Source organism: Echiichthys vipera (assembly GCF_963691815.1).
Source record: "Echiichthys vipera genome assembly, chromosome: 1".
Classification (NCBI taxonomy): Eukaryota; Metazoa; Chordata; class Actinopteri; order Perciformes; family Trachinidae; genus Echiichthys; species Echiichthys vipera.
In genome coordinates this window covers 24,731,710-24,758,732 of record NC_139826.1, presented here as the reverse complement: position 1 = coordinate 24,758,732, position 27,023 = coordinate 24,731,710, and the positions used below count along the sequence as shown (strand labels likewise).

At 41.1% G+C, this 27,023-nt stretch overlaps 1 protein-coding gene across 2 annotated transcripts in view; it reads right to left on the bottom strand.

Moving 5' to 3' along the window:
• Window positions 1–2,488: 2,488 nt before the first annotated feature.
• Window positions 2,489–27,023, bottom strand: part of sbf2 (SET binding factor 2) — a 93,050-nt gene continuing 68,515 nt past the window's right edge. Inside the window, exons 22-42 of one of the 2 annotated variants that reach the window (XM_083916421.1) lie at window positions 25,632–25,827; window positions 25,038–25,165; window positions 23,491–23,666; window positions 23,210–23,343; window positions 22,837–23,038; window positions 22,219–22,415; window positions 21,805–21,945; window positions 19,964–20,047; window positions 17,003–17,077; window positions 15,740–15,918; window positions 14,879–15,055; window positions 14,358–14,459; window positions 10,415–10,600; window positions 9,195–9,321; window positions 8,524–8,651; window positions 7,101–7,325; window positions 6,889–6,996; window positions 6,573–6,766; window positions 5,535–5,622; window positions 5,314–5,445; window positions 2,489–3,864 (exon numbers count right to left, since the gene is read on the bottom strand). In XM_083916421.1, coding sequence (XP_083772547.1) covers window positions 3,766–3,864; window positions 5,314–5,445; window positions 5,535–5,622; window positions 6,573–6,766; window positions 6,889–6,996; window positions 7,101–7,325; window positions 8,524–8,651; window positions 9,195–9,321; window positions 10,415–10,600; window positions 14,358–14,459; window positions 14,879–15,055; window positions 15,740–15,918; window positions 17,003–17,077; window positions 19,964–20,047; window positions 21,805–21,945; window positions 22,219–22,415; window positions 22,837–23,038; window positions 23,210–23,343; window positions 23,491–23,666; window positions 25,038–25,165; window positions 25,632–25,827 — 3,078 coding nt within the window. In that variant the 3' untranslated portion in view covers window positions 2,489–3,765. The remainder of the gene's footprint in view (window positions 3,865–5,313; window positions 5,446–5,534; window positions 5,623–6,572; window positions 6,767–6,888; window positions 6,997–7,100; window positions 7,326–8,523; window positions 8,652–9,194; window positions 9,322–10,414; window positions 10,601–14,357; window positions 14,460–14,878; window positions 15,056–15,739; window positions 15,919–17,002; window positions 17,078–19,963; window positions 20,048–21,804; window positions 21,946–22,218; window positions 22,416–22,836; window positions 23,039–23,209; window positions 23,344–23,490; window positions 23,667–25,037; window positions 25,166–25,631; window positions 25,828–27,023) is intronic. The other variant, XM_083916422.1, reaches the window with a different exon arrangement.

The window sequence follows — 27,023 nt, the reverse complement described above, 5'->3', positions numbered from 1 at the left end:
TTTCTGGGTTATATGACTTCCCGCAATGACCTCACAGCCCTGAGCATTTCACATGGAACTGGACTCTCTGCACAGAGAAACTGTGGGTCACTTACACTGGCAACTGAAAACATCAGGGTCTCAGACAAATACCTTTAAATGGGCCATGGAAACACAGACAAACTTCAGAAACCTCCCTACAACCCCTTAAAGCTATAAATTAAATGTGTAATTGTGCTTTTCTGCTCATGGATGAGCGGGTGGTGTCCGGATAACATCATCTGGAGCTCAGTTGATTCATACATTTGATCATCTCCCAACTAGACCCCTGTGTGCTGCAGGCAGCTGACATCACCCTGATTTCAAGGGTAGGCCTCGGTTGATGTGAGTCGGTGAGATTTGGAGCGTTGAGTTGTTGCAATGAATTTGGAGCAGGTGCCCACTGAGGGACCCCCTTCCCCCCAGCAGCAATGAATCAGCTCTCACATTGCCCACATTGCAGAGGCACCCAGGAAACAGAACCTGCGCATTCATTGCAACTGCAGGGTTACATGGATAATAGGATTTGGAAGACCAATAAAATAAATCAGTATCATCTGTCACTGGAGTATTATTGGGGCCTGTGGAAAGGCAAGTCATCGTATTTTTCAAGCTGTTTTCTCGTACAAAAGGCATTTACTGCAGCTGTGACTACATGAAGCGTACAGGATCCAAAAACCAACAGATATGTGCAATTCTGAATTTATAGACTGCTTTTGGTTTGTCTTTTTATGTGAGAGCGGCACACTTCTAACCACACTGAAACATTTAGCCAAGTTACACAAGCTCATGATGACACAGCACTGCATTTTAAAACGCTGAGGTTCTTATGGATAACAGGTGTCGTCATCAGTAATTTGTCTCAAACTTCAGAGAAGAAATCACTGTCACGTGGCCTAACTCGCGTTGTGCTTATGTAACAAGCAAGCATATTCCATCTCTTAATGTTTGATACAAGTAATTTGCATGAATCTGGTATGTTACAGCTGGAATCAACACGTGAATAAAATGGCTGTCAGGAATCAGTTTCCTCCTAAACTCAAAATACTTATCATGCCACTCTGCACAATCCTGCTGGATAACTTCCGCTGCTCCCTCTGTTTGTGGGCAGTGGTCCTAATCTCCATGCCCAAAGCAAGAGGCTAAATATGGAGAGGACTGCCAGAGGTTCTGCCCAGATGTTGGCCTGCTGCAGCTCTGCACCTGCTGCCAGTGAACGCCAGCTGGGAGAACATACTGAGGGACCAAAAACGCCCATCTCCCTTCCTAAAAGAACCCCCTCTGCTCCTCTTCTGACCTTCAGCTTCCTCTGAGAGACAAACCCTCTTTGGACCAAAGGAGTCCCGTTCAGAGCCGCCAACCAGGCGCCACAGAGCCTGAGCTGGGGCTCTTGCCCAGTCACATATTCATTGCTGGCAAGTGAGTCACCCATCAATGCCGTCTCCAGCTAGTTGTTGGCTCTGAGCAAATAAAAACACGAGACGCAGCAGTGTCTGATTACCTTTCATTGAGAGAAAATCTTTAACAAAGACGAGGCGCTCATGAGAGGACAGGAAAACATGCCATTTACAAACGGTCTAAGTTTTCCTCCTGTATCCTGTGACCCATTGTGTATAGAGATTGTGTAAATAACATAAATATGCACGAAAACTATCTGTACAACATATCATGCAGTCCTGCAATATGACCCTAGTGCAATGTCAAGTGTGTAAAACCTTAATAAAAAATTACGTAGGACACTGAAAAAATAGGATTTCAGCCCGTCCCCAACCTCCAACACAACACTTGAACAACACAAAAATGATCACATGATCAACAGGAAGTAGCATCACTTGATTCTCCTGAAGGCCATGGGAACACCAAAACTTAATTGTCTCACTCCCTTTCCTATATTTTTGGTCAGTATAACTGAGAAGGTGAGTATCCACTCTCAGTCCTGTTACCTAAATTATCAAAATTATTAAATAAAGTGTTTTCATGGTATTAGCATTGATGCCATGTGGCTACATTTCACGTATTTACTGATTCTATGCTGAAAACGCAGTCCTGTTACTCACATGAGATATTTATCATTAAGAAACCAATTCAAAAAGTAAATGAAATGGCCTGAAATGGACCTTTACACATTTTTAACAGGTCTGCTATTAGATTCACGGCTGAAAACAATTTTTTGAACAGTTAGAACGTCCAGATTTGGGGGAAAGTCCCAGGAATTTCTTTACCTAATTTGCTGGCATTCATTTGAAATGTGTTAACAACGAAAGGATGGATCAATCTAATAGTTATTTAATTCTATTATTATAAGAAACATGTCAATGTTCAAACCTGACACAGTGGGCGTTGAGCATGTTAAGTCATGTTCAGGGTTTCCGCATGAAACCTATTACTACTTTTACACAATAAATGAGCAAACCCTTTGATATTCACTCACTTAAACAAGAACACAAGTAACATGTAGTTTCAAGTACGTTTGGTTTATTTCCAAAAAAATTAGTGTCACCACAAAACATGGTACAAAGATACAGTAACAAAAAAGCCTCTGATATCTTTGAAGAGTTTCATTTGAGTGTTTTTTGTTTTTGTTTTTAATGAAACTGTATCGGATGCACAAACAACAGACAAGACGAGGATGTCCTACACGATATATTCATTTACTTCTTTAAAAGCCCTTAAAAGACACAGAGCCTGCCTGGACAATCTGAACAATGAAAAAAAAAAGTCTCCATTTCATTTTCAAAACAATGTTTCATCACAAACGGGGAACAGGCCACTCAGGTTTTTGCACTGGCAACGACACATTTAAAAAAAAAAGAAGCTTGTTGGTCACATTAGAATTAAGGTTAGAAAAGTATACTTATGTTCAGTACATCATACAGTATATAAAATGAAATGTCACATGGGTATTTACAGAAAAAAGAAAATGAAGCCACCACACGTACACAGTTACACTTTTAATAAAAAATAATAATTTACATTACATGAGACACGTGTTATCCAGAAGTCAATAAAACATTCAACAAAATAGAGAAAACGTCACATATTTAAATAGAAAATTGACAGGTAACTCTTTTTGAACTCACTGTGCAAATTCTTTTCATTTAATCGGTCTTGAGGAAACGTATGTACATTGTAAAGTAATGCCTTTAGCCTCGATGTCTGCATCTGTTAGAAAATCTATATCTGATAAGGAGTGCATACTTGAGCTAAGTGCAAACAAATTGCTTTTTCATGTTGTGCATTAAAATCTCTGAGTTTTTGGCGGTTCATACGTTTCTTTAAGCAGCAATAACCTTTTTTCCTTGTAGTAAAATATCCGATAGAAATTATTTTATAGGCTATTTTCTACATTTTTTTAAATCTAAAATAGAACCCACAGTTTGAATGGCCAGTGATATTGCTTTGATCTATTTACAGCTTAAGTAGGATAGCATTTCCTTGGTAGTGTAGTGCAGTCCCCCGAAACATCAGCTTAACTTCACTTCATCCCTGTTGGGCGCGAGCTGACAGCAGAGACGAATGTTTGATCAACTCCAACTGAAGCAGAGAGACGACAGCCCGACCAGCTGCTGAATAAGGTTGTAAGGTGGATGATCAGTATTCATCCCCCACGAGCAGGCACTTTGTTCACTGCGGTCCCCCGGATTAAAGACATGTGAAAGCTGAGTCGAGCGGTTGTCACGTCTCCGCTCTCAACCACCTGATGTTCATGATGTTAACATCAGTGTTCAGGCTCTGAGGTTTCGCTGCTCAGGCATCAGAAATGCAATTCTGGATCTTGTCCATCCACAGCTGAGCGCTGGGCGCGTCAGAAGCGCAGAAGTTGTAGACTCGCTTGCTGGTTTTCAGCTAGAGAGGTATCAGACAAAAAGAGTTACATGTGGACCAAAGTACAGAACACACTAGGGCTGGGTGAAGATCCTCTATCACGATATACGTAGGTCGTTCCATATCTCCATAACGATATATATCATGATAAAGCATGTTCATGCATCAAATAACCACATGATGTGAAGCCTATTACATATTAAAAGTACTGAAGTATTTTCTCATTTTATTAAGAACTTTACTGTGAAATTAAAAAAATGTACGAGGATCAAAATGAAAAATTGTCGTGATAGAAACAATAAAGAACAATACATACGATTTTTATAGTGTTTTGACGATATAACGTCATATCGCCCAGCCCTAGGACACACTTGAATGAGCAACAATATAAAAAAAACACACTCTTTTCTGTTCTCCACACTGACTGAAAGGTTCATCTCTAATTTCAGCCGAATGCAGCACAGAGCCCATTTCACTGCTCGAGTTTATTTTCAACAGCAGCTCACATCTTTGATGGTCAATGAATATAAATCCCAATATTTAATGATGCCTTAATTAGTTATTGACTCGGTCTTAATGTCCATATAGTGTTTATTTTATCAGCTTTCTTTAATTTAGTCTTAAATTAAATGTCCTTTTTTAAGTTTTAATGATACCCTGTTTTTATTTTTTTCTATTATGGATTATATTATATCATCAGTCAATCTAGTCTCGCCAAAACCAATCATTTTTTCATTTAAGTAAAACTTATTTCACGTAAGATTTTATCTTATTATTATCTGATGGATGGTTGAATGAAGTCCTCTTGACTGTGCTCATTTGTGATGCACTCATCAGTTGCACTCGCCCGGCTTGTTACGATCAGCCAATCAACACCGCCCAACATGCAAAAATATGCGTAAATCAACCACTCGAACCTAACTCACAAACTGCATATTTAATGTATTATATTAGCACTACTGTCAGGACTGAGAACTGAGACAAGGACAAGAGGCGACTTACGCAACGGCGGTGTGTGTGTGTTTGAGATAGAAAGAGTGACACGGGAAGAGAAGGTGGATATGTTGATATGATCACAGTTGGTGTTTAATGATGTCCGTGCCATCGTGTCTTAGTTATGGAAGAAGAAGCTTTTTGATGAATGTATTCCATCATAGTTTTTGTTAAAAAATTACCACTACATCCATACAACAAAGCTAGTGTTTATTGTTTGTTTACGTCACTTCTCTTCAGCGGTCTGTGAAGCAGAGGTAAGCAACGGTTTCTCTTCTGCTACCAATCATTATTAAAAAAATTCAGATAATGGTGTTGTTGCGTACAGTAATTTAACAAGGTAATGCACAGCCACAAATATCAGTCCCCGCATTTATAATGAGTTATGAACACAGTTCTCTTGTAAAAAAAACAGAAAACAAGATTGGAAATGTGCCGGCTGACATCCAGGGGACATTTGTATTAACATGCACTCACGTCAAAGAAAGCCTTTTCACTGATGTGTTTGGGAGCTCCTATAGTGGGCGCGGCGATTATTACAGACTCCACCTCCGCCAGATCGATGTGGCCTCTGCAGTTTGTGTCCTCCCCGGTGTCATAGTACCTCATCTGTGAAGACATGAACGTTAACGTGCAGCCCGTCACTCAGGTGAGGGTTTAGTGTCTCGTCAACATGAACATGCTGCAGCTTGGCTCACCTGGTGCTTCGTAATGTCCAATACAAACCAGCGAGGTTTCCAGCCTTTGAGCAGCGCTCCGCGTTTATACAGGATCCCCTCGTAAGACCTGAAGAATTACACACGGAGAGATTAAAGTGCCTTTAGACTGCATGTTATGTCTCTGTACCTTTTGGTTGTGGTGACAGCTTGAAGAATATTCCTTATTCTTTTTTTTTGACTTGCTATTCCTGAGTTTATCGCAGCACAGATCGACACACTGGACCAACCAAAGCCCAACTGTCATGTTTCATCATATGTCCAACAATTGTTTGTACGTTATGTTCCCGTTGTGTAAAGAGGCCAGACGTGTGTTGTATTACTCTGTAATAGTAAAGACCAGAATGTTCTACATGTCTTCTTTCAAGGGTCTCTGACAGAGATTTCAACTCTCATATTTCTACTTCATTATCAGGAACTTTTCAGGGAGCTTCAACACAGACATGACAAGTTTTTACTTTTTTATGTCCGCAAAGACAAAAATAGAGCAAAATATCAAAGTTGTCAGTATTATTAATAAAGCTGTATAGCTGAGAGTAAACATGATGAAGTATTTTAAAGGAAATGATCAAATCTAGAGGTTTATATGATTTATGGATAGTGTGAGAGCGGTTCCAAGGCTTCAATCTTATTTCTGATTAACTCACTTCATCTGTTAAAACTTTTCTCTGTCAAAACATTTGAAATGTGAAGAGCACAAAAATAAATTACAGAGAGTAGATTTGAATAATTTTTTGTACAACTCGGGACAATATCCAGATAATTGAGCCAAGAGACTGTACTTTAACCCCGTGGAAATGGTAAAAATTACACACTCCAAGTTTAACAGAGTACAGACAATCTTCACAAACATCTCACACACACACACACACACACACACACGCACACACGCACACACGCACGCAGATACCACAGCACTGACTCATCCTCCAAAACTGGACTGGCCCCTCGGCAGCAGTTTGAAGGGAATCAAATGTTGACTTCTTATTTGTTCCGGGAGTCAGGAAGTTCACGACCCACCTGTTTTCCTCGCTCTTGGGGGTGAATTGGTTGTAAAGTGTTGCAGCGCGGCGGTTGATCCCATTGGCTGTGCCGGTACTGCGGTCTTCGCCCAGCCCGCTGTCTGGCAGGTGCAGCATGGAGCGCCGCTGGAACGCCTGTAGGCTGGACGTGGGAATGAGGCCGGAGATGGACACCATGGACTGTTTACGGAGCTGCGAGCATACAAAATAACAAAGTATGACAACAGTTTTACGGAATTTAACCGAGATTTGAAGTTTATGACTTTTCCTGGTATTTTTTGAAAAACCATGGCATCAGTATTCTTCTAACGCACATTTCCTTCTTGCGCAAGGTCTTCCTGAATGCTGATCCGGACTCTCTCCAGAGTTGTCTGCCATTTCTCAGAGGTCTGGTTCATCTCACTTTCCAGCTTACAAATGTCCTGCAGCACCAAAAACAGCCATGACCCACCACAAATGTTGACATGTAATACAAGAACAAACGTGATAAAAACTTCAGATCCCACTTTTGGTAACAAACTCTTACAGTGAGGAGTTTGGTGATGGCGTCGGGCTGAGCGCGGCTCACGCTGCTGTAACACGGCCACACGATCCTCCTCTTACTGTTGGAGAGGCTGTCCACATCCTCTGAGCTGTCCGACCTCCCGGCCATCATCCTCCAGTCGTAACACGGCCCCGTGGACAGAGTCTCATCCGTGAAGAAGTCCCATTTATTTAGACTAGGGATGCTGATCGACGGCTTCAGGATCACCTACAAAACAGAAACGCATGAATGATAATCAGATGTGATCTTATTTTGTCCATTATGTAAAATACCATGGAATAACAGTGTGTAAGGTATATTTCCAACAAACTTTATCTGCTCCGTGAATCCTGCAGAGAGCATGTTGTTAGTCTTCAGTGTGGCGGACTGATAAAATAAGTGATACAAAAACAACTCCAGAGACTAAACTTCATCTCCTGAATATTACAGATTTCCTCAACTCTACTTTGTTCATTTATTAGGTACAATTATTAGGTTTCTTTAATGAAAAATATAAATGCATTGTAAGAAATGTAAGCTCCTTTGTTTTATGTCAAAGACGAATAACAACGGAGTTAGCAGCTACATAGGTAATGACTGTTTCTGTTAAACTTTAAAGCACATTTTTATCAATATCCTGAGGTCAACCTGGACCTGCTGAGTTTGTTCTGTACCTAATAGATGATAATTTGGACTGTAGCGGAATAAGTACTTGTATTTTTTACTTGAGTAAGAAAAGTTATAGTGCAGAATTACTCTGAGTAAAAGTCGTGTGTGTATAACTACAGAAGTATTAGAATCAAAATACACTTAAAGCACCAAAACTAAAAGTACTCATGAATAATGTTCTATTTCAGAATAATATATATGCGATATTAGATTATGATTACAATTACAAGCAGATCTGGGTACATTTTAACTACCTTATATACTATTGGTAATACAGTATATACGAATGTATTTGGTGATTATATTTTGTATTAATAATCTTATACTGTTATAGTAACTCCACTGTCAAATGAATGTAGTAGAGCAGAAGTATAAAGTAGCATAAAAATGTGAGTGAAATACCTCAAAACACGACCGAAGTACAGTTTTTCAGTAAATAAACTTAGTTATTTTCCACCACTGAATTTGTCAATAATACCTAAAGTGAAAAAAAAAAAAAAAAATAGCCATCATCATTCAGTATATTTAGGTTCACTTTAAAGCTTTTGTTGCTTTTCGCCTTCAAGTGCATTCATAGATAACGTTAATAGCACAACTATGTTCAGAATCACAGTCTTTGCTGTGCATTTTTTTTCAGCAGGTTGAGCTTTTGGTTTCTCTGGCTGACTGACTGGTTTTGTATAATGAGAGTAATTTTTGGTTTTTAATATACATGAGAGCACCACACCATCACGAGTCAGCTGTCGGAAAGACTCACGTCGCTCTCTGAAGGGCTGTACAGATAGTTGAAGAAGATGGGACTCCTCCTGTGCATCCTGTTGATGCACTCCCAGATACAGATGCCTCTGCGGGCCTGTTTGTCGCCTTTATCTTCAAATAATGTGCCTGCGAGAAAAAAAACACACACAGAGAAGAAGCTGCTGAGCACATGGGCCAATTAATCTCCCAGATTGTTCTGTAACACTCTGGTCGTAAAAGTTGTAATTCAACAAAACGGGGTCATATTATATCCCAGGAGATGAGTAAAAGGATTTGGCTACGTTCATCGATGGAGACACATTTCATCTTCAAACATAAACACATAACCCACGACATGTCACTGCATAATTATATTAAGTAAATATAAGTAAGACAATAGTTGGTTCATTTTCATTTCAACTTTCAACATAAATTAGTTTGTGCATTTCTCCAAAAAGAGTCGGGTCATGGTGCAACTAGCAGTAACACTGAAGGCTTCTGATGCTGTTTCAGTGAAGGAATTTATCTATTGTTGTGAGGACTCTTGTAAAATATTAAATATCTTAAATGGATATTTTATAGTAAAGAACTAATTTTAGTACAGTAAACTTTGTTAAAATTTGCCTGGTTATGGTTATAATGCAGCATTTCCTCAGTACAAAAAGAGATAATACTAAAAAAAAAAATGACCATGTTCCAGGCGCTCATAGTCTGAGTCCAACAGGAAGTTCTTGAAGCGGTTAGAGATGTGATGATAGGCCAGGAACTTCAGATAATACTGATTAAACTCAAACTCCAGAGGATGTTGCTCCAAAATCTGCAAAGACACGACAGATTGATAAAGATTAGACTTAAGAGACAGAGAGGGAAGGTCAGAGTGTGTGTGTGTGTGTGTGTGTGTGTGTGTGTGTGTGTGTGTGTGTGATAGCTGGATTGCGTACTCGTATTGTGGCTTCACATCCCTCCAGTGCATAAATGACCAATTAGAAACAGGAAAGAATGTCTCCTGTCCTTGTGGGGGGCAAAGGTCAGTGATATCATCACCGCCAGACACAATCCAGACTGAGCCAGCAAGACTGCAGCTCTATTGTTCCCATCCAGTGGTGTGAGGTGGCCAACGAGAGAGAAGTGTCGAATATTTGAGGCCACCTGGGTCTATTGGCAAAAACAACAGCTGTTTTGGAGATGAGGCACTTCTATTTTCAGCTCTTGTCTGACCCCCCCTTTACAGCTCTCCAGACCCCAGGACCCCCGCCAAACTATCTTAGCTGCCAACTACAGTTTCAAAAGACAAATGCAGAAACTATGTGTTGATGTAAGTGTATGGGAGTGGGTCTGTGTAACCCCAGGAGACACAAAAAAAAAAAAAACAACCCCACAACATTCTCTACAGTTACCATTTCAGAGTGGACACGGACTTCTCTCCCTCAGCTGTATGAGCTTGATTCTTAACTCCACTTCCCCCACACCCAAACCTTCCTAGAGACTCTCAATCCCCCAAACGGCAATTTTCCACATGCGGCTCTAAACACGCACTGAAATGTGAAGGGATGCTTAAAAACACGCGAGCACAGGCAGCTCAGTGCTGGACACTGGGTTCATGGACCATCTGGGCTGCAGCCTCCTCACACACTCCCTGGTGCAATACAGTGTTAAAATTACACATCCAGTGTTGGGAATGCAAAGTGCAAAACTAAACCAAATGTATGGACAATGACAGCTGAAATTCTCCACTTCTTCACCCTCTCGCCTGTACGCTTTTAAGGAATGTGATGAGCTCATGAAGACGGTGTGAATAGTGTTGAGTCAAAGCTCCCCCCCCAGTAAAGGGAGAGGAGAGAAGTCACGTAGCAAGGGGCAGGAGGTGATTGACCGTACGGAGAACCCGTGGTGGCGAAGTTAAACCTCACCTGGTGAACACAGTCCAGGAACTGCAGGAAGATGGGTGTGAAGCCGCCGCCCTGGCTGCTGGGACTTAGGTTGCTCCGCTGGCTGAACTTGTGGCCAAAGGACAGCCACTCTTTCTCCAGCAGCACCTGAAAACCCTCCAGAGTCCGGTAGAAAGGGTCGCTCAGCAGCTGCACCAAAGACACCACCTGCAGAGAGAAAAAGAGAAAAGCTGTGTGATGTATCAGGACGAGATAGGTCAGATACAATACTTATCTGCAGTATAAACAATAATCTATTAACAAGGAAAAGATAATTCTGTTCTCTTGGATTGGATTGTGTTCAGGTCCATTTTTTTCCTCAAGGTACACTAATGAAGTTCGGCTGCTATGAAAGTACATCAGGGTCCTCCAGGAAAAGAGCACTGGCTTCGTACTGATCAGGAAATGTATGTAAGTTGACCTAATGAATGTTTTCAGAGTTAAAGGAAATATCCTTTGACAGAAATTGGGATAATTTACAAGATGGTGAACAAATAACCTGGTTAAATACAGAATAACTCAAATGTGTGACCTGTGACGTCGTTTAGTTCGGCGTTTTGTTGTGTTTTTGCAATTTGTTTACATTTTCTGGTGCCGGTGTAAGCAAACAAAACAAACACTTAAAACATTTATATGCATTTTGGATACTGGATTTTTGAGGATACTGGATTTTTGAGGCCAAGACCAATACTGATATTTGAGAGTTAACATACATACATAAAACTACAACATGATGGTACGAGTCTTTATTTTTTTATTTTTCAGCTCCTTTACACCTACTGTATGTGCCACACACTGTAGTCCAACCTCAACACATTAACATCTTAACGTAGTGTGCATACTTCAGAGACGTGTTACATTAGACAGCCAATCACCAGCATCGTTAGATCTGGGATCAAGCATGCTGCATGCTTATTGGCTCACTGATGCAGCTGAGATTTACTCAGTGGGTATTGAATGACGAGACATTTTTCGATACTCGATACTATAGAGGCAATTCAGTTGTGACTAAAAATAACAGTATTGGGGACCCAGCCCTAGATTTATATAACATAAACAAATGTTTGTGAATGGTTATTTGAGAACTGCGACTAAGATGTGTTTTGAGCAGGAGGTTTCACAGTTGAATGATAAACATGTCCGTGCACTGATGGACAAACTAATGGTGACATGGTGGTTTTATGCAGATAACAGTATATCAGTAATAAGCTCAGTCTCATTGGAAAAGTATTTGATTAATAACCATTAGTCAATGCTTCTGAGACCTACTGAATATGATACTTTTCATATACTTATATATATATACAGGGCTCAAGATCCCTGAGCTTTTGGCAAATAAGCAGTTTGATCATCTTACCACTGATGGACAAGAGTGGCAGCTGTTTCACCACCACTGTGCACAATCATTTTTTTCTTGGATGACATGACTTTACTTTGCATCCCTTAAAAGCTCAACACACGTTCTGACAACAGGACGGTAAACTGATCATCTGCTATCGCTCCGCAAAACACCAGTTGAGAACCACTTGTCTACACATGCAGTACGCCTGGCCTGCTTCCCTGCTCGTGTCTCCTTCAACACAACTAATGAGCCCTGACACGTGTGGAATGAGCGAGAAAAACAGTTCACTGCTTCCCCGTTAAAAGAACGTCCAGCCCTGAGTGGTAGAGAAAGTCCCCCGCAACCCCTGAAATAAACCCCTCAGATTATATGTGAGACTACTGCGGACTGAGGAGTGGATTTGAGAAAGATGTGAGGCATGAGAGGAGAGGATATGAGAAAGGAAACAGAAAACAGGGTTTTAGAAAGAAAGCAAAGACAGTTCTGCATCCTGTCTGCTGGGTGCCTATGGTCCGTGGACAGCAGCAGGAGAGCCAGAGCATATGGAGCCCATTTGCCTGTGTGGGCTGATCAGGACCTGGCGTGATGGAGCCGGTGGCCCGTGGAGAGAGATGCTCCGGGCCGAACACGTGCCTGGTATAAAGGTTCCACAAAGTGGGCTTTTAAACAGCAGCCCAGGGCTTTGCAATCTCCGTAAACACATTTCGATGGACGCACGCTTGCAACACGAACATGTGCACTTTAACAGATCAACGTGGAAAATATGAGCTCAGAAAGAAAACATGCTGAATGAGACAGTGAATGGATACTGACAGCTGATCAGGACCGGAGTGGGCTTTTTTGTTTACACGCCATAAAATCAGAGCCATGAACTTTGAAAAATCAGCGCAAATCAGTGAGGCTTCAAGACCTTTTTGATCGTCTTTCTCTGTGAAACTGGGTCACCAGTGACGGAGCTGTTTAGAAGATGAGCAGGTGAGCCAGATCTATGATTCACACATGGCCCCGTTTAGAAATTCAGAATCCCTAAAAAAATCTACATCCAAAAATCACATTTAAACTATTGAAAGTTACGCTGCCTTTAACCTCAATATATTGCACTAGATAATGATTATGAAGGGTACTGTTTCAGTACAGTTACACAAAACAGTTATTGCACATATTGCAGTGTTGCACATCACCACATATGCTGCTACTCAACCAACATTTTGCTGTTTAGGTCTCTTTTTGTCGTTATCTTCTTGTTTGTGCCTTCACAACCCCTCATTCATGCCCCTATATCTTTTCATAGAAACTACCGGTTTGCTGCTTTATTAATGCCTGAATATTCAGTACATCCCCTTTAAGGTTTGAGGCCGACCTCCATCGCAGACACAGTGGTTTTTATAATCCATCACAAGCTCTCAGATCTTCTGCTACCGGGTTAAATACACACAAGATAATAGGCAGCACAGCCTTTTTTTAATTAAACTACGCTCCAAAATGATGTAAAAACCCTACGAAAAGCTCTGTGAACATTTTTAAACATATAAAAATCTATTTATTTAATTTGGCTTTCAATTAATGTCATTCACTTGTATGTTTTATCATCCACTACATTTCTTTAATGAAAATTACTCTATAAATAAAGTTTATAATTATAATTTGTTATTTACTTGTACTTTGATGTTGCCTACTGCTGCTGAGCTGCTAAACAGATCTTATTGTTCTGAGCAAAACAACAATAAACAACAATAAACATCATTCTATTCTAATCTCTAACAGGCCGTCTTAAGTAAAGCACTCTATCTGAGGTACTCTTGTTAAATGTTTAAAAGGCTGCACCTGGATCCTTTTTATGGCTTTTATATTTGTTGGTGTTTGTTTTCCATCAAAACCAATAAGACATAATGTTACTCAGTGTTTTCTGTCAGTAATTCACCTTTAACAAGATTTCTTTTTTTTAAACATGCATTTACAGCTTGCACCCGCAGGCGCGTTATGCTTCGTTAAAATGTCACACAAACTTTGGCCAAAATAAAACTTGAATCACGTTGAATCAATACCATTTTTGCAAATAAATTTGAATAGGATGGGACATAATTACATAATTAACTGAGTACCAGTAACTTAGATGCATCAAACCGTTTCATTGCTTTCATGCTTCCCATTCATGATTCACCTTTGTGTTTGTCTTTCTTTTGATCCGTGCGTCTCCTGTGGTGTTTTTTATCAACTGCTATGATTATAAAGAGCAAGAAATGTAAGGACTTGTACCAGGGAAGTTGTGGTTACACTGAACTACCCCCATCTTCTTATTCCTGCGTTTATAAGCTTTCAGGTTCAGTAGACATGATATGAATGATTTCACCTCCATCAGCTTTTACAGTAATACCATTTCTTATTTCATGCCAGCTTTTCTACCTCTGCCTAAATCCTATAAACCTCAAGTATTTTGTAATATCACTATTATATCAATATTGTTTTAATCTGCTATATTCCCACTCAGTTTTTTTATACATAAAATGAAAATTTGTAGAAGAACAAGTTGATGGAAATGCATCGAAAGACAAACGGCACCACGTGAAACCTCATTTTTCTCACTTGTGTAGTAATGTCCCAGCCATCCTCCAGGCTGAGGAGAACAGATGAGCCGCTGTCCAGAAGCTCCACCAGAATCAGTGCCAGCTGCAGGATCTTGTGAAGCTGTGGGAGATCAACATGTGCATATGAAAACATATAGACACACACACACAATTAATCCCCGCTGTGCATATGTTACCATGTTTGGTATAATGGCAAATTGCTGGCTGAGTGCTGTCGTTGTCTATGAAGGGTTTCCCACAGATAATATTTTTCCATGAAATGTTCAATGTACGGACAAAGGCTGCAGGGGGCAATCAGATAACGGCACGATGAACGTGAATCTGTTTCCCTTGGGAAAATGGCTTCAGAGGGGATTTAATCATTATGTGGATCTGATACAGACTGACACAGGATGAGCAGTAAAAGTGGACTGCTGGGTCATTCTCACATCTTTTTTAGAGTCTGACTCGGAGTCACTGTACTGCTGTAAACGAATCCTTATAAAACACAAAAACGTTATTGTTTGTGAGTTTGTTCACCTGCAGGATCCACTCAGAGTCTTCCAAGGCTTTGAGGAAAGAGTCCTCTGAGTCAGATGAGGTGGCGCTGGGAGCGCAGGCTCTCAGCATCTTTTTAAAAGAGGCTTTCACTTGCCGCGTGTCTGCAAAGTCCACCGGCACCAGCTCACAGTTCAGAGAGGAGTCAACTCGGAGGCCCTGTCAAACAAGAGAGAGAGAAATACATCATGTAAAATGTAAGGTTTATTTCACTTAAGTAACAGTATTAAAACGGCTTTCTAGGTTGGTACATATATTAAAAACAAACAAATCTCAAATCTATGGTATCTGTTTGTTATTATTTTTATGCCTTTATTAAAGAGTGGCAGTAGTCAGAAATGACAGAAAATGAGAGAGAAAGAGATTCACCAAAGGTCTCCAGCCACACCTGAGCGGCGTTACAGTTTATGGTAGGGGTCTTAAACCCCTAAGCAACAGGGGTGCCCCCCATGTTGGTGTTGTACTGGGCTGTATTATATTGAAAGGTATTTTTTTTTCTCCAACTCATTTACACAAATGCAGGAGGAAAGTAATTTACCCCCCATTGTCTTTAATCACTCAAGCTGGGAAAACTGTTTAATGTTCAGTTTCTGTAACACTGTCTGAAATGAAGGAGTCAGAATATCACCAAACACCTTTGAATATTATGCAGTCCAGTAATACAACACTGCTAACTAGGACCTCAATGCTAAAACATACATTTTAATTTTTACACCTTAATGACAGTAATGCACTAGACTGTACAGGTGTATCTGACAAAGTGGACACTGAGTGTAGATTTACAACAGTTCATAACGAAATATTCCCTCATCCCCCAGAGAGCAGCTTTCTTTTCATTCTCACCCTTAAATGGGACTTTTCTCCAAAGACATAGAGGGCAGCTTGCTGTTTCAGTAGCTGCGCCTGCAGACTGCTGCTACCTGCAGGGGGCGCCAGATCCTTCCCTCCTAGTCTAGAGCCGACATCTCCTGTCAAAGGGTGATGGCTGAGTCTGCTGCTGGAGCGCAGACTAGCCCACATGCCTGCAAACACAGATCCAAACAAAAGTCACCCACGCACACATGCAAGAGATGGCCTGTTCGAATGCCACTGATGTACACATGCTGTCAAACAAACTAAGACTGAGTGATGAACAAATGACATGCGGACTATGTTTGCATGCAGTACAACTAGGATTATGTAAAGACCTTCATTCTTTCAGTCCACCAACAAAGCTGCACATCGGGTGTGTAGAGATATTAGAAGCAGAAGTTGTTGGAATTTCTCTGCAAATCAACAAGTCTAGAAGCACATTTCTCTGAAAACCAGCATGCAATGTTTTCCAAACAGCATGAATCACTATCAGGAAGGACATGATTTTTCACAGTAATCACTTTCAGCCCATTTGAGTTGCATTTGCACGGCTGTCAGCTACTAATGTGGCTTCTGCAACCAGGAAAGTTATACAAGAGCCTTTGACGAAATGGAATAAAGTCATATCTTAAAATCTTTGGTAATTTGAGTTTAAAGTGAAACTCTCAAATTCTGTTGGTGACACTTTTAACAGAAACAGTCAACTGGTGACACCTGCCTGCAAGACTAACATGACTACTGTTTAGACCTGATAGAAAAAAAGCAATGAATAAATAAAAATAAATAAATAAAAGCAATAAAAACACACAATATCAGAGCATTTATACGATTAAAAAAAGAATCCTATTCACTTTGTTTTTTACAGAATATTCAAGTGCGTCTTCATCATACTACAGAATCAGAGCGGCCTCATTTTGTGTGTTTCATGACAAACAGTTTCCTTCCCTCCTCCGTCTGGACCCGACTCATAACTGACCACAGTAAGCGCCGTTGAGCCAACACATTAACAATGGAAAAGGCCACATTAGAGCAGCAGAGCTCCCAGAGGAGCACCCGCAAAGTCAGCCATGATTAGTACTACAGTATGTCCCACAAGGTCTTTGTAAGGGGTTTGCAGCATGGTGAAGAGACTTGGTTAGTGAGCTGTTGTGTAGGTTAGAAAGAGGAAAAAGGGATGAGGCATGGAGGATGCGTTAGAAAAGATAAGGAGCGCTTTAAGAGGACTGGCAGGGGAAAGAGATAGTTTGACTATACCTTGATGGTGGAGTCTCTCCTTACTCGCAGGTTTTTGGTTTGAGTGAGTGAAAAGTTTATCTCTGTACTCAAGCACTGGGTGGTTGTTTGTGCAGGAGGTAGAGAGAGAAGATGAGGGCAGGGAGAGGGGCATGGAAAAAATAAATCATGTCAACATCATACGGACATCACCACCTACCCTACCAACCATTTCAGACCAAAGAAACATGCAAATGGAGAGTTATGGTTGAGGGTCAAAGATCGGACCGGTCAACGTAAAGTTATTTTTAAATGATTGAGAGGATGATTGTCACAGCATGCAGGAATATGTTTGTCCATTGTTATGATTGATGGTGTGGAAACAAAGTCTTTTGTGACATGTTTATCGGATACACATAGACATTTGTGATGTCTTTGTCTGTAACAGTTGCATCAGTCACAGTTTGCTTGTTGTTAATTATCTCCTTGGATGGAAACATGTTAACAGATGTTGACTTCCACTGGATTTACTAAAATACCACTATTTACATGGAGTTGAGCCATTTACCATCACTGGATAAAATAAATGTTTTGTAATAAAGTTCTCTACAATATCACATATTTTCTGACCTTGGTAATCTCAGATAAATAGCATTGATAGCATAGTGACGCAATCTTCTCTGGAAATCTGGCTAAAAATTGACCCCTGGTTCCAATGAAAAGTCAGCGATAATCCTGCACTTTAAATCCATCATTCGTCATTATAACTGGACAGTGTTGCACTTGTGCGGGTGAAAAATTAAAGAGAAACTCATGTTTAAAATAATCAGAAGCGATGTGTCAACCTTTTTTAGTGCTGACTCGGTTTAAGAGATCAATTCCCCTTGGACATTCATCTGACTAACACCTCAGACATGCACCGTTATTGTACAACATCTGGCTGGAGACGAAACACCCAGCACCGATGATTTTCCTCTGAAGAGTTCACATTCCAGTTTACTCGGTCATGATGGTGTGTCAACTTAACAGCACATCATGTCCTAATCTATGAGATAACATTAAAGTAATGCTCCTTTGTCAATAACAATACAGTTTACAAGATCAAAGTTAAGGTGGCAGTGAGTTTCTGTTCTGAGTGTGATGTCTGTCGTGGCGATATTCGTGCTGAATGTGGGCAATGCAGGATGTGACATGCACAGAACTCAGTCTGCTCTTTTTTCATCCTTTTAGGCTTTTGTGGTTGTTGGTTTTTGAGGAATATGATGTTAAGTACTATGATGTTAAGCACTAAGGAAACTACAGTGAGAGAAATTGCTTTGCCAAATTATTTCAATATCTGTGTACAATCATTTGACCTATGAAAATACTCTGCTATTTTTCTCATGGTTGTATTAAGTTTTGTTTCACTTTTAACGGTCTTTGCATATTCAGGCTGTATTTTTCACATACGTTTTTTAGAAAATCAGTCATCCGGAAAAATAGTTACAATCAGAAGCCTTGCACACTGAGTCGGCTGTGTTTCATTATTATATTTGTTGCGAACATTGGCAAAATGTCTCTCGCTCCTTAACCTACATTCCCTCCCTTGCTTCTCTCAGGAGGAACCTGGCTGTCACCACTCTTTGCCTGTGTCTAGCCTTTGGCACCACGGCTAAAATTAATGGGGTGAGCTGTCCTCCCTCTCTGTCTCCATCCATCCACAGTGTCACTCTGTGTCCTCATCCCCTCTTTCCTCCTCCTTCCTGTAAGGTCGCACTTACACTGTCCATCCGTACCGTGCCCAAACAGGTTTTACGGGTAAAGCCTTGTTCGTTTGACCACCGTGAGTGCAACAGCACCGCGCCGAGCTGCGGCCAGCTTGCCGGTCGCGGACCGTTTGGGAGAGGTGGGCTTTTGTAAAGCACGTCCGCACATATATGAGCAAGAGCGTACGAGCACGAGGCCTACGGCGGCTCTGACGTCATTTTATGTGCGCCTGTTCGGACATAGGAATACAATAAAAAAAGACGGACCATGCGCAGACATTTAAAACTAAAGGTTCACGTTGGTGTGATGCGGAGGTGGAGTGTTTACTGCAGATTTGGTTGGATGAAAATATTCAAAAACAGTCGGACAAGGCACACAAAAAGTCTGAGGTCAATGGAAAGATTTGTAAACAAAGCGGCGCATCGCGATGACGTCGATCAATATGTGTGACGTGTTACGGCGTGATGACGTATGAACAGGCAAGAAGCATTTGTGCGAGTACAAACGGGCCTGGCCCACGGGGAGAGAGGGAGGGGTGGACAAGTACCCTAAAGCTCGGGGGCACGGTACGGACAGACAGTGTAAGTGCGCCCTAAGTCACCATCATGGCCTGAATATTACTATCTGACCTGTTGAAAGTAGGCTAAATCTGAGGGATGAAATTAAATGATAGTTTAAATTCTGTGACTCTTTTGTAAAGTGCTTCGTTGAAGGCGGCGAAGTGAATCAATCAGTTTATCAGATGGTTTTGGATGATGTTTTCATGTGCGGTGGATCTGAGTAGTCAAACGGCTTTTAATGGATCAGAAAAACGCAAAAAATCTAACCTTTTTCAAAAACTTAAATGACGGATGAAAGTTTAAAGTAAATGTAAATGTGAAACAACCTGCGGCTGTTTTTATTTTTAAATGTGCAACTTAGTGCAGAGGCCTTCACTCTTAATCCTTGTACTGCGATTCCAGTATTTCCACCTTTCCAGGTTGTGATGACACATTCACTCATATCTCTAAAGTGTGAGAGGAAATGTGTTTTATATTTTATAAGGAAACCAGGAGCACTGGCAAAACAACTTCCACAACCTATTGTAATTATCCAAAATGTGGGCAGGATGTATGTAACCTCCTTGTAACCTTTCCAGCATCCTGACTAGAAGATGCTAAAACACTCATAACTTCAGTCCTTCAAGATGGCAGATTCTGGTGTTTCAGAATCAGGACGCATGTGGACGTGTTTAGTAGGAATAACAACAACACTCACCTCCTCTGGTAAAGCTGTTTGAGAATGGGAGGTCTAAATGGACAGGAGCCATCTTTGGCATCCTGGATGTCCTCCTGTCACTGCCTGAAGACAAAGCATTCACACAATACTCAGGACATTAGTGTCAGGGATTTTTTACATAACAAGATGACAAATGTGCACTGCCTTCATCTATAAGTGAAAAACAAAACTGATGCCTTTTGGCTCAGTTTGAACTCATTGTGATGTTGCAAAATTGAGGTAAATCCAGTTTTCCCATCAAGAGCCCTCAATCTGATCAGATCACTTTAAACACAAGATACATGTGTGAGTGTGTGCATTCATGTGAACCACATCCTGCACACAGCTTCAGTCCAGTACAGTGTATTGTATAGTGTCCAGTATGTTCAGGATACAGGCCAGACGGGGTGAAGTCAGAGGAGATGGATGGACTGCACAGTGACCTCAGGTTGTCCTGTGATTCTTACGTAACCTTTTATTGTACAAATTTCCTTCCAAATGTTACAAATATCAGATACAGTATTTCTCCCACAGACTCTCTCTCTCTTGCTGACACACACACACACACACACACACACACACACACACACACACACACACACACACACACACACACACACACACACACACACACACACACACACACACACACACACACACACACACACACACACACACACACACACACACACACACACACACACACACACACACACACACACACACACACACACACACACACACACACAAAGATAAGTAGGTGAAAAATAGCTGCCGACCAGAGCAAACACAAAAGGGAAGAGAGTGATTGCCCGATGATAGAGAAAAAACAGAGCTAGTGAACAAAAATAAAGAGTGCAACTCTGCATTTTCTCTTTATCAGAAGATATGAACTCTTGTCCCCTTGCAAACAAACTCCGTTTTTTCCCACGGAAGAGCCGAGGCCATCGCACAGCAAATTCAGGTCAGGTAGGAGCGCAGGGAGTTAGGTGACGTAGCTTTTGGTTTAAAGGAACCTAACGATCCCAGCCTCACAGACACGGCTTACCAACTCCCTGCAGACTCTACCAGTTAAACAGTTAAACTGAAATTATAGTTTAATAATCATAGTTCTGCTGTGTTCACATCATATGGAAGTCATTACCAGTTTTTGACATGAAAATAAATAGTTTGTGTCAACATCCAACTAACAGAAATTAATGATGGTGATGGTGTTTACAGGCAAAACTTGAATTGTATGAGGATGAGAACTTATCCAAATTAACCAAATTAGCAATAAGTAATGTGTAGTTACCTGACATGAGCTGATGTGAGGCATCCATTTTTGGAATTTTACATGCGCAAACGGTAACTTTCGAATGACGTGAACGCAGCACAAGGTCATGATTTGGGTGGAGGTCGACCAATCCTGGTGAAGAAGGCAAAGTCTATGTAAAGCCTGAGAGGCTCACTTCAGGACAACAAAGTCGTCTGCCCTCTCTCACGCCCAACACTTTGACTTGTCAAATACACGAGTAAGTGACAAAATGGAAAGGCTACATTCCATTTAGGTGCTCCCGTTTTATAGCCCTGTTTGTGTGACGCTGAAATGGATAAGGCGCCATCATTATGTCTTACCTAAACCTGTTCTTTCTGTGTCAGACTACCTTGTTGCTTTCTGCATTATCAGAGATCTAAAAACTCAAAAGTCACAACAATTAGGGATGCACCGAAACAGAAAAATTGGCATCAACAACAATATAACATGTGAATGTTTGTTGTTTTAGATATGATGGGTCTATATCTATGGTATTCAGCATCAGCAAACTAATAAAGAACGCTGAACATTATGGTTGGTATACCTGGTGAGAGGCCGATGAGGGAGCGGTTGGACAGGGTGTTGTTTCCGTTCATTTTGAAATAAATAGGGATGGAGTTGAGGATGGCTTGCAGGTACTTCTCTTGTTCGAGACTACTAGACGAATCTGAGGATGAGGCAGGAGCTAAAGACAGAATGCAACACATGATTTAGACAGAAAATAATGATATTATTTTAAAACTTGTTTGAATTGATGTGTTTTATAGCCTAACCTAAGCTACACAAATTGTATAAATATTGTAAATAGTTAAGATAAACTTAAATTCCACCAACAAAAAGCATTGCAAGCTAGTTTGCTTTAGTTAGCCGTTCCTGGGAGTTGGTTAGCTAAAGGAACATGTTAAAAGTACAGCTGTGTCTATAAAACAAAAACTGCCAAGCTGCTGTGAATGCACACCTGCTGAGGAGGGGTTCTGCGACTTGAACAATCCCACCACACTCTTGCCATGGAAGCCTCCTGAGCGGAGCAGCACGGCTTTAGTGCGAGGATGTTTCCAACACACCACAGGAAGACGGTTGTGTCTGTAGCAGCGGGCCACTTTGTGTAAGCTGCTGTCCTGTACTGCCTGAGGAACCACCAACAGCCCCGGGTAACTGACGGAGAGAGACAGAATTCAAATCTCAAACCCACAAGTACAAAGAAAAATATAAAAGCAATTAGTTCATACACAGAGCTGCAGCTGAATACATGGGCTCTTAGTTAATGTTTATTGACGTGTGCACAGCAGTGTGTTTTTGTATAACAGGCTGAATTTGAATCCAGCTGTCTCATTTGATATTTCAAACATTTGTCTGCCAGGTAAGGAAGGATTCCCCACCAGACTTTTGAGATAATGAGGCTTAAAGCTTCCTACGGGGCTACAAATCCTGGAAACTAATGCGCTCAGCACCGCTGTGTTGACATGAGTGGAATCTGCACAGATCATTTTGGATTGTTTCCTGATGCATGCTTAGCCGCACTGTTGCAGCTAGACGAGTTTAACTTCAGCAGGTATCCAGCCTGTGAGGTGTGTACCTGCGGCAGAGGGAGTAAAGTCTGTTCACGGCTGTAATCCTGAACTGCTCGCCTGACTTGGAGCGAGACGAGCTGGCGGTGATGGTTCCCAGGCCCAGACGTTGGTAGTCACGGAAACAGGACTGCTCCACCAGCTGCTCCATGGTTGACTTCTCTGACGCTCGCAAAGTGCTGCTCGGCGGCGGCTCACCGTCGTCTGATACTGAAACAAACACAGACGAAAGGTGAATTCCATTTTTAAATCTAAAAACGTTTTCACTCTATTGAGCATGTGTCTCTGTTTTTTGCTTTTGTTTGTTTTTTTTAATTTATTTTAGGCAATCAATTCAGTTCAATTGTTCTCCATCACATGCAAATATGTCATTCGTCTCACTTGAAATGTCATCGTCTTCATGCCAGGTCATCCTGCTGCCTCTGTCGTTCTTCTTCAGTGTGGTCTGGCTGCCGCGGCCCATGGTGATCTTTCCGGCCCTCTTTGCTCCCTTGACAATAGTTTTGGACAGTGTTCTGTGAGAAGTACAGGGCAGACGGCAACATCACTTACTCAGTTTCAACATCAAAAGGGGAGAAACAAACTGCAAAAGCCTGTATTTATATGTTTACAATAATCCGTCAGTCCAGATTGTGTTGCCGCTGTAAGGCCGCATCACAAACCTGAAGCCAGTGTTCCTCTCTTTTTGCTTCGGATGGATTAGCTGAGGTGCTGTTTGTCCTGCTGCAAAAGCAAAGGAGCTGAAGATGGACTGTGGGTAGCGGATTCTCTGGAGGTGTTTTCTGAAGATCTCCACCATCTCTGAGCTCACCTCCTCGTCAAAAGCCACCTTTATCAGCTGTAAGAGATATTAATGAAACTGATTATTTAACGACACAGGCAACATTTCACATTCACACTAGATTCTAATTCTGTCCAACCCAAGCAACATGTGTTGAGGCCATCTTTAAATGTAAGGAGTTGGTAAAACAGCCCAAGTATGGCCTCCACAACACACACAAACACTCCAACACTGAAGATGTCAACACTGGCCATGTGACCTACAATCCAAGAACATGTCCACTTTCATAATTTGCGTTAGTAAAAAGATAGGAATGAACCATAAAAGCTTTTACAGCAGTACATCTAAAGTCTTAAAACACATGCTTGGCTGAAAGTTGTTGTCTTTGATTCTAGGACTCTTGTGTCTCATGTTATGAAACACAAAACAGTGGGGTTTCTAAAAGACGTAGGGCACAAAGGACTGTTAACACCCACACGTGCTGGCTTGACATTGTTTGACTCTCTTGGCATGGATTGACATCTCCATTAAAACATGGCCATCTGGTTGATGGTGTGTCTGTAACACTGTAACATGCTCGTCTTGAGTCGATCACATTTAAAAGCAGCGGACTGATCCGTGGTTGTGACTAGCGGTCAAATGAGCAGCTGTAAAACGACGGATAAACACATTTCATTTCCAATAAATTATTCATAACAAAGGTCCCCACTTATTTATTTAAAAGCTTTTATTATGAAGCAGTATAATAAGTTGTTGTGTTTTCATGAGAAGTAACTTAACACAACTCCTATACAGCTAAAAGAGAAAAAGACACAGAACTTATTTACGGCCATGCAGTGAGGTATGTTTTGTCTTCTGAAGTTTCTAAAATATGTGTCACACTGATTGTTCATTTTAATTTTGGTTTGGCGGCTGTGGCTCTGAGGCGGAATGGGTCGTGCACTAACGCAGATTGCTCCCAAAGGCTGTGCCATCGGTGTATGAATGAGTAGATTAGCTCCTGATGAGCAGGTGGCACCTCACATGGCAGCCTCTGCTATCAGTGTATGAAATAGTGTGTGAATGGGTGAACGTAGCATGTACTGTAAAGTACTTTGAGTGGTCGGAAGATTAGAAAGGCGCTGTATAAATGCAAGTCCATTTGCCAATTACCATTTCAAATGTTACTGTTTATACATTAGATGTGTGGTTTATGAATCCTTTGGCAGCCCAGTGAAAGAAAAGGCATTAGGTTAATATATTTACGTGAATTTAATATCTAAGAAACAGAATCATAGATGATGCGACATCATTGCTGCTTCGAGTTGTTTTTTTAATAAAATCTAAAATCTCAGAGAGGCCACATGAACTAAAACACACTGTACCGTGTCCTGCAACGTGTCTGTACTGGATTGACAACGTGAGAGGGTAGTGTGTTTCAGTGTTTACCTGAAATGATGCAGAGCGGAGCTGCAGACCTTCCTGCATGTTCTGCTGCAGCTGGTTCTGGATGCTGATCTTCTTCTCTTTGGTCAGCGTTGACACCGGGAACGCACGGATCACTGCCTGCTCCCCCACTTGACACGTACAGGAACAAAGATCAGCATCACGTTACTGAGATGATTATTTTGGGGGGGCATTTTACAGGTCAGTAGAGAGGTGACAGGAAATGAGGAAGAGAGAGACAGGGATGCAACAAAGGTCAGACATGAATAAGAGATGTCACCAGGACAAGCCACCTGCTAATAATTTCAATGGTCTACATAGATCATTACAGTGATGAAGAGTATGGGCCATCTGCTTCTATTTGAGCAGAAAAATCTGGTTTGGTTTGGATATATAGGACCCAATTACTAGTTGACAATAACTATGTGACGTAACAACTTAAACTGCACTGCTGTCCATGTAAAACGAAAAATAAATTGTAATTTATTTGAAAGCATATATATTATGTTAACACTGAAAATTAGCTAACAAATATAAAAAGTGATATTTTATTTAATTGAGCCTTAAACACTAGTTTTACTTTGGTTCAGTATTTACCCAGTGGATCATGGGGGGTGCCTTTGAAAATGATGCGGTATGTGGTGAGAAAGAGGGCTCCCTCTGCTGGCAGGATGTGAGGCCCCCCCAGGAGCCCCCCAGTGGCCTCCTCCCTGCCGTCAGGGTCCAGGAGCACCCGCAACCCCTCTGACACCAACTCTTCTCCTGGGAGCAGTGCCGGGCGCAGAATCTTAGGCTGATGGGGTAAAAACAAACCCACAATAACACATTATATGCAGGGAAAGACACATCGAACAAATGATACCTGTCTATGAAGCATGGCTGGACATTAAATTCAGGTATTTTTTCATTGATGGTAAAGTTCTCTAAATGAGGGACTGTGCAAAAGCATTTCCACCAGAGAATCAGATTCCATAAAAGCCAGGAAATCAATTTATCATTATAATGTGAAATCAAGGCAGAGTTTAATCATCACATGCACGCACGTACGTACGCACGCACGCACGCACGCACACACACACACAAACTGCAAATAAAAACAGTTCTGTTTATCCACTATTGAACTCAATAATCCCCTTTTTGTTTGTGAAATTAAACATGTGAACACCGACTTACACAATGCATTTTTTCTTGTAGAACAAGGCTTATTACCGCGTAGTTTCTCGATTCCTTTTTTTCAGTGGGGAGGATGTGACAACAACTCAAACTCACACATGGAGGTAAAACAACAACAAAATATTAGCAAAAAAAACTAAAGAGTATGAAGGGTTTCAAGTTTAATCATTTACAGATTAAAGTGAAAGATCTTGCAGCATCTATTTTAGTATTTTTCATTCTCTGTGTGGGTTGGGAATCGGTTTCTGTTTTCAAAGAAGAAGTTACTCTTAAGAAAGAAGAATAGGAAACGTCGTGAGATACGGGCCTCATATGTTATGCACTGCTAGGGCATATTTCTCTGTTATCTTAGCATAAGTGATTATTAACCAAAAACAAACACCGTATGAGAAACGTTTTTTAGTGTATGAAGTGTAACTAGCAACAGTCTACTCTGCATCCTGTGTTGCTTCAGTTCCTTCTCGAGAAACACTCAGTTGTTCCACTGTCACAAAAATGAACGAGGAGGGACATTAGATCATTTACAGCATTTCCCATTAAGGCAACAGCCAACCTGGGGGAGTTGGGGTCTGGCCAGGAGATAATAAGTGCTTCTTGAATCTGTCCTTGAAAGCATTGGCAGACCAAGAGGAGAGTCCCTCTGCACCTCATTACTGCTGCAAGCTCAGCTCTTAATACAGCTGCACCTTAAATCCATTCATTGTTTTTCTTCTTTGTGTTATAGCTACCATCACTACTACTATTTGGACTTGTCGTGAATCCAGAGTCAGTGTTGTTTACACACTTTTTAGTATTTTTTTGGCATGCTGCTTGCAG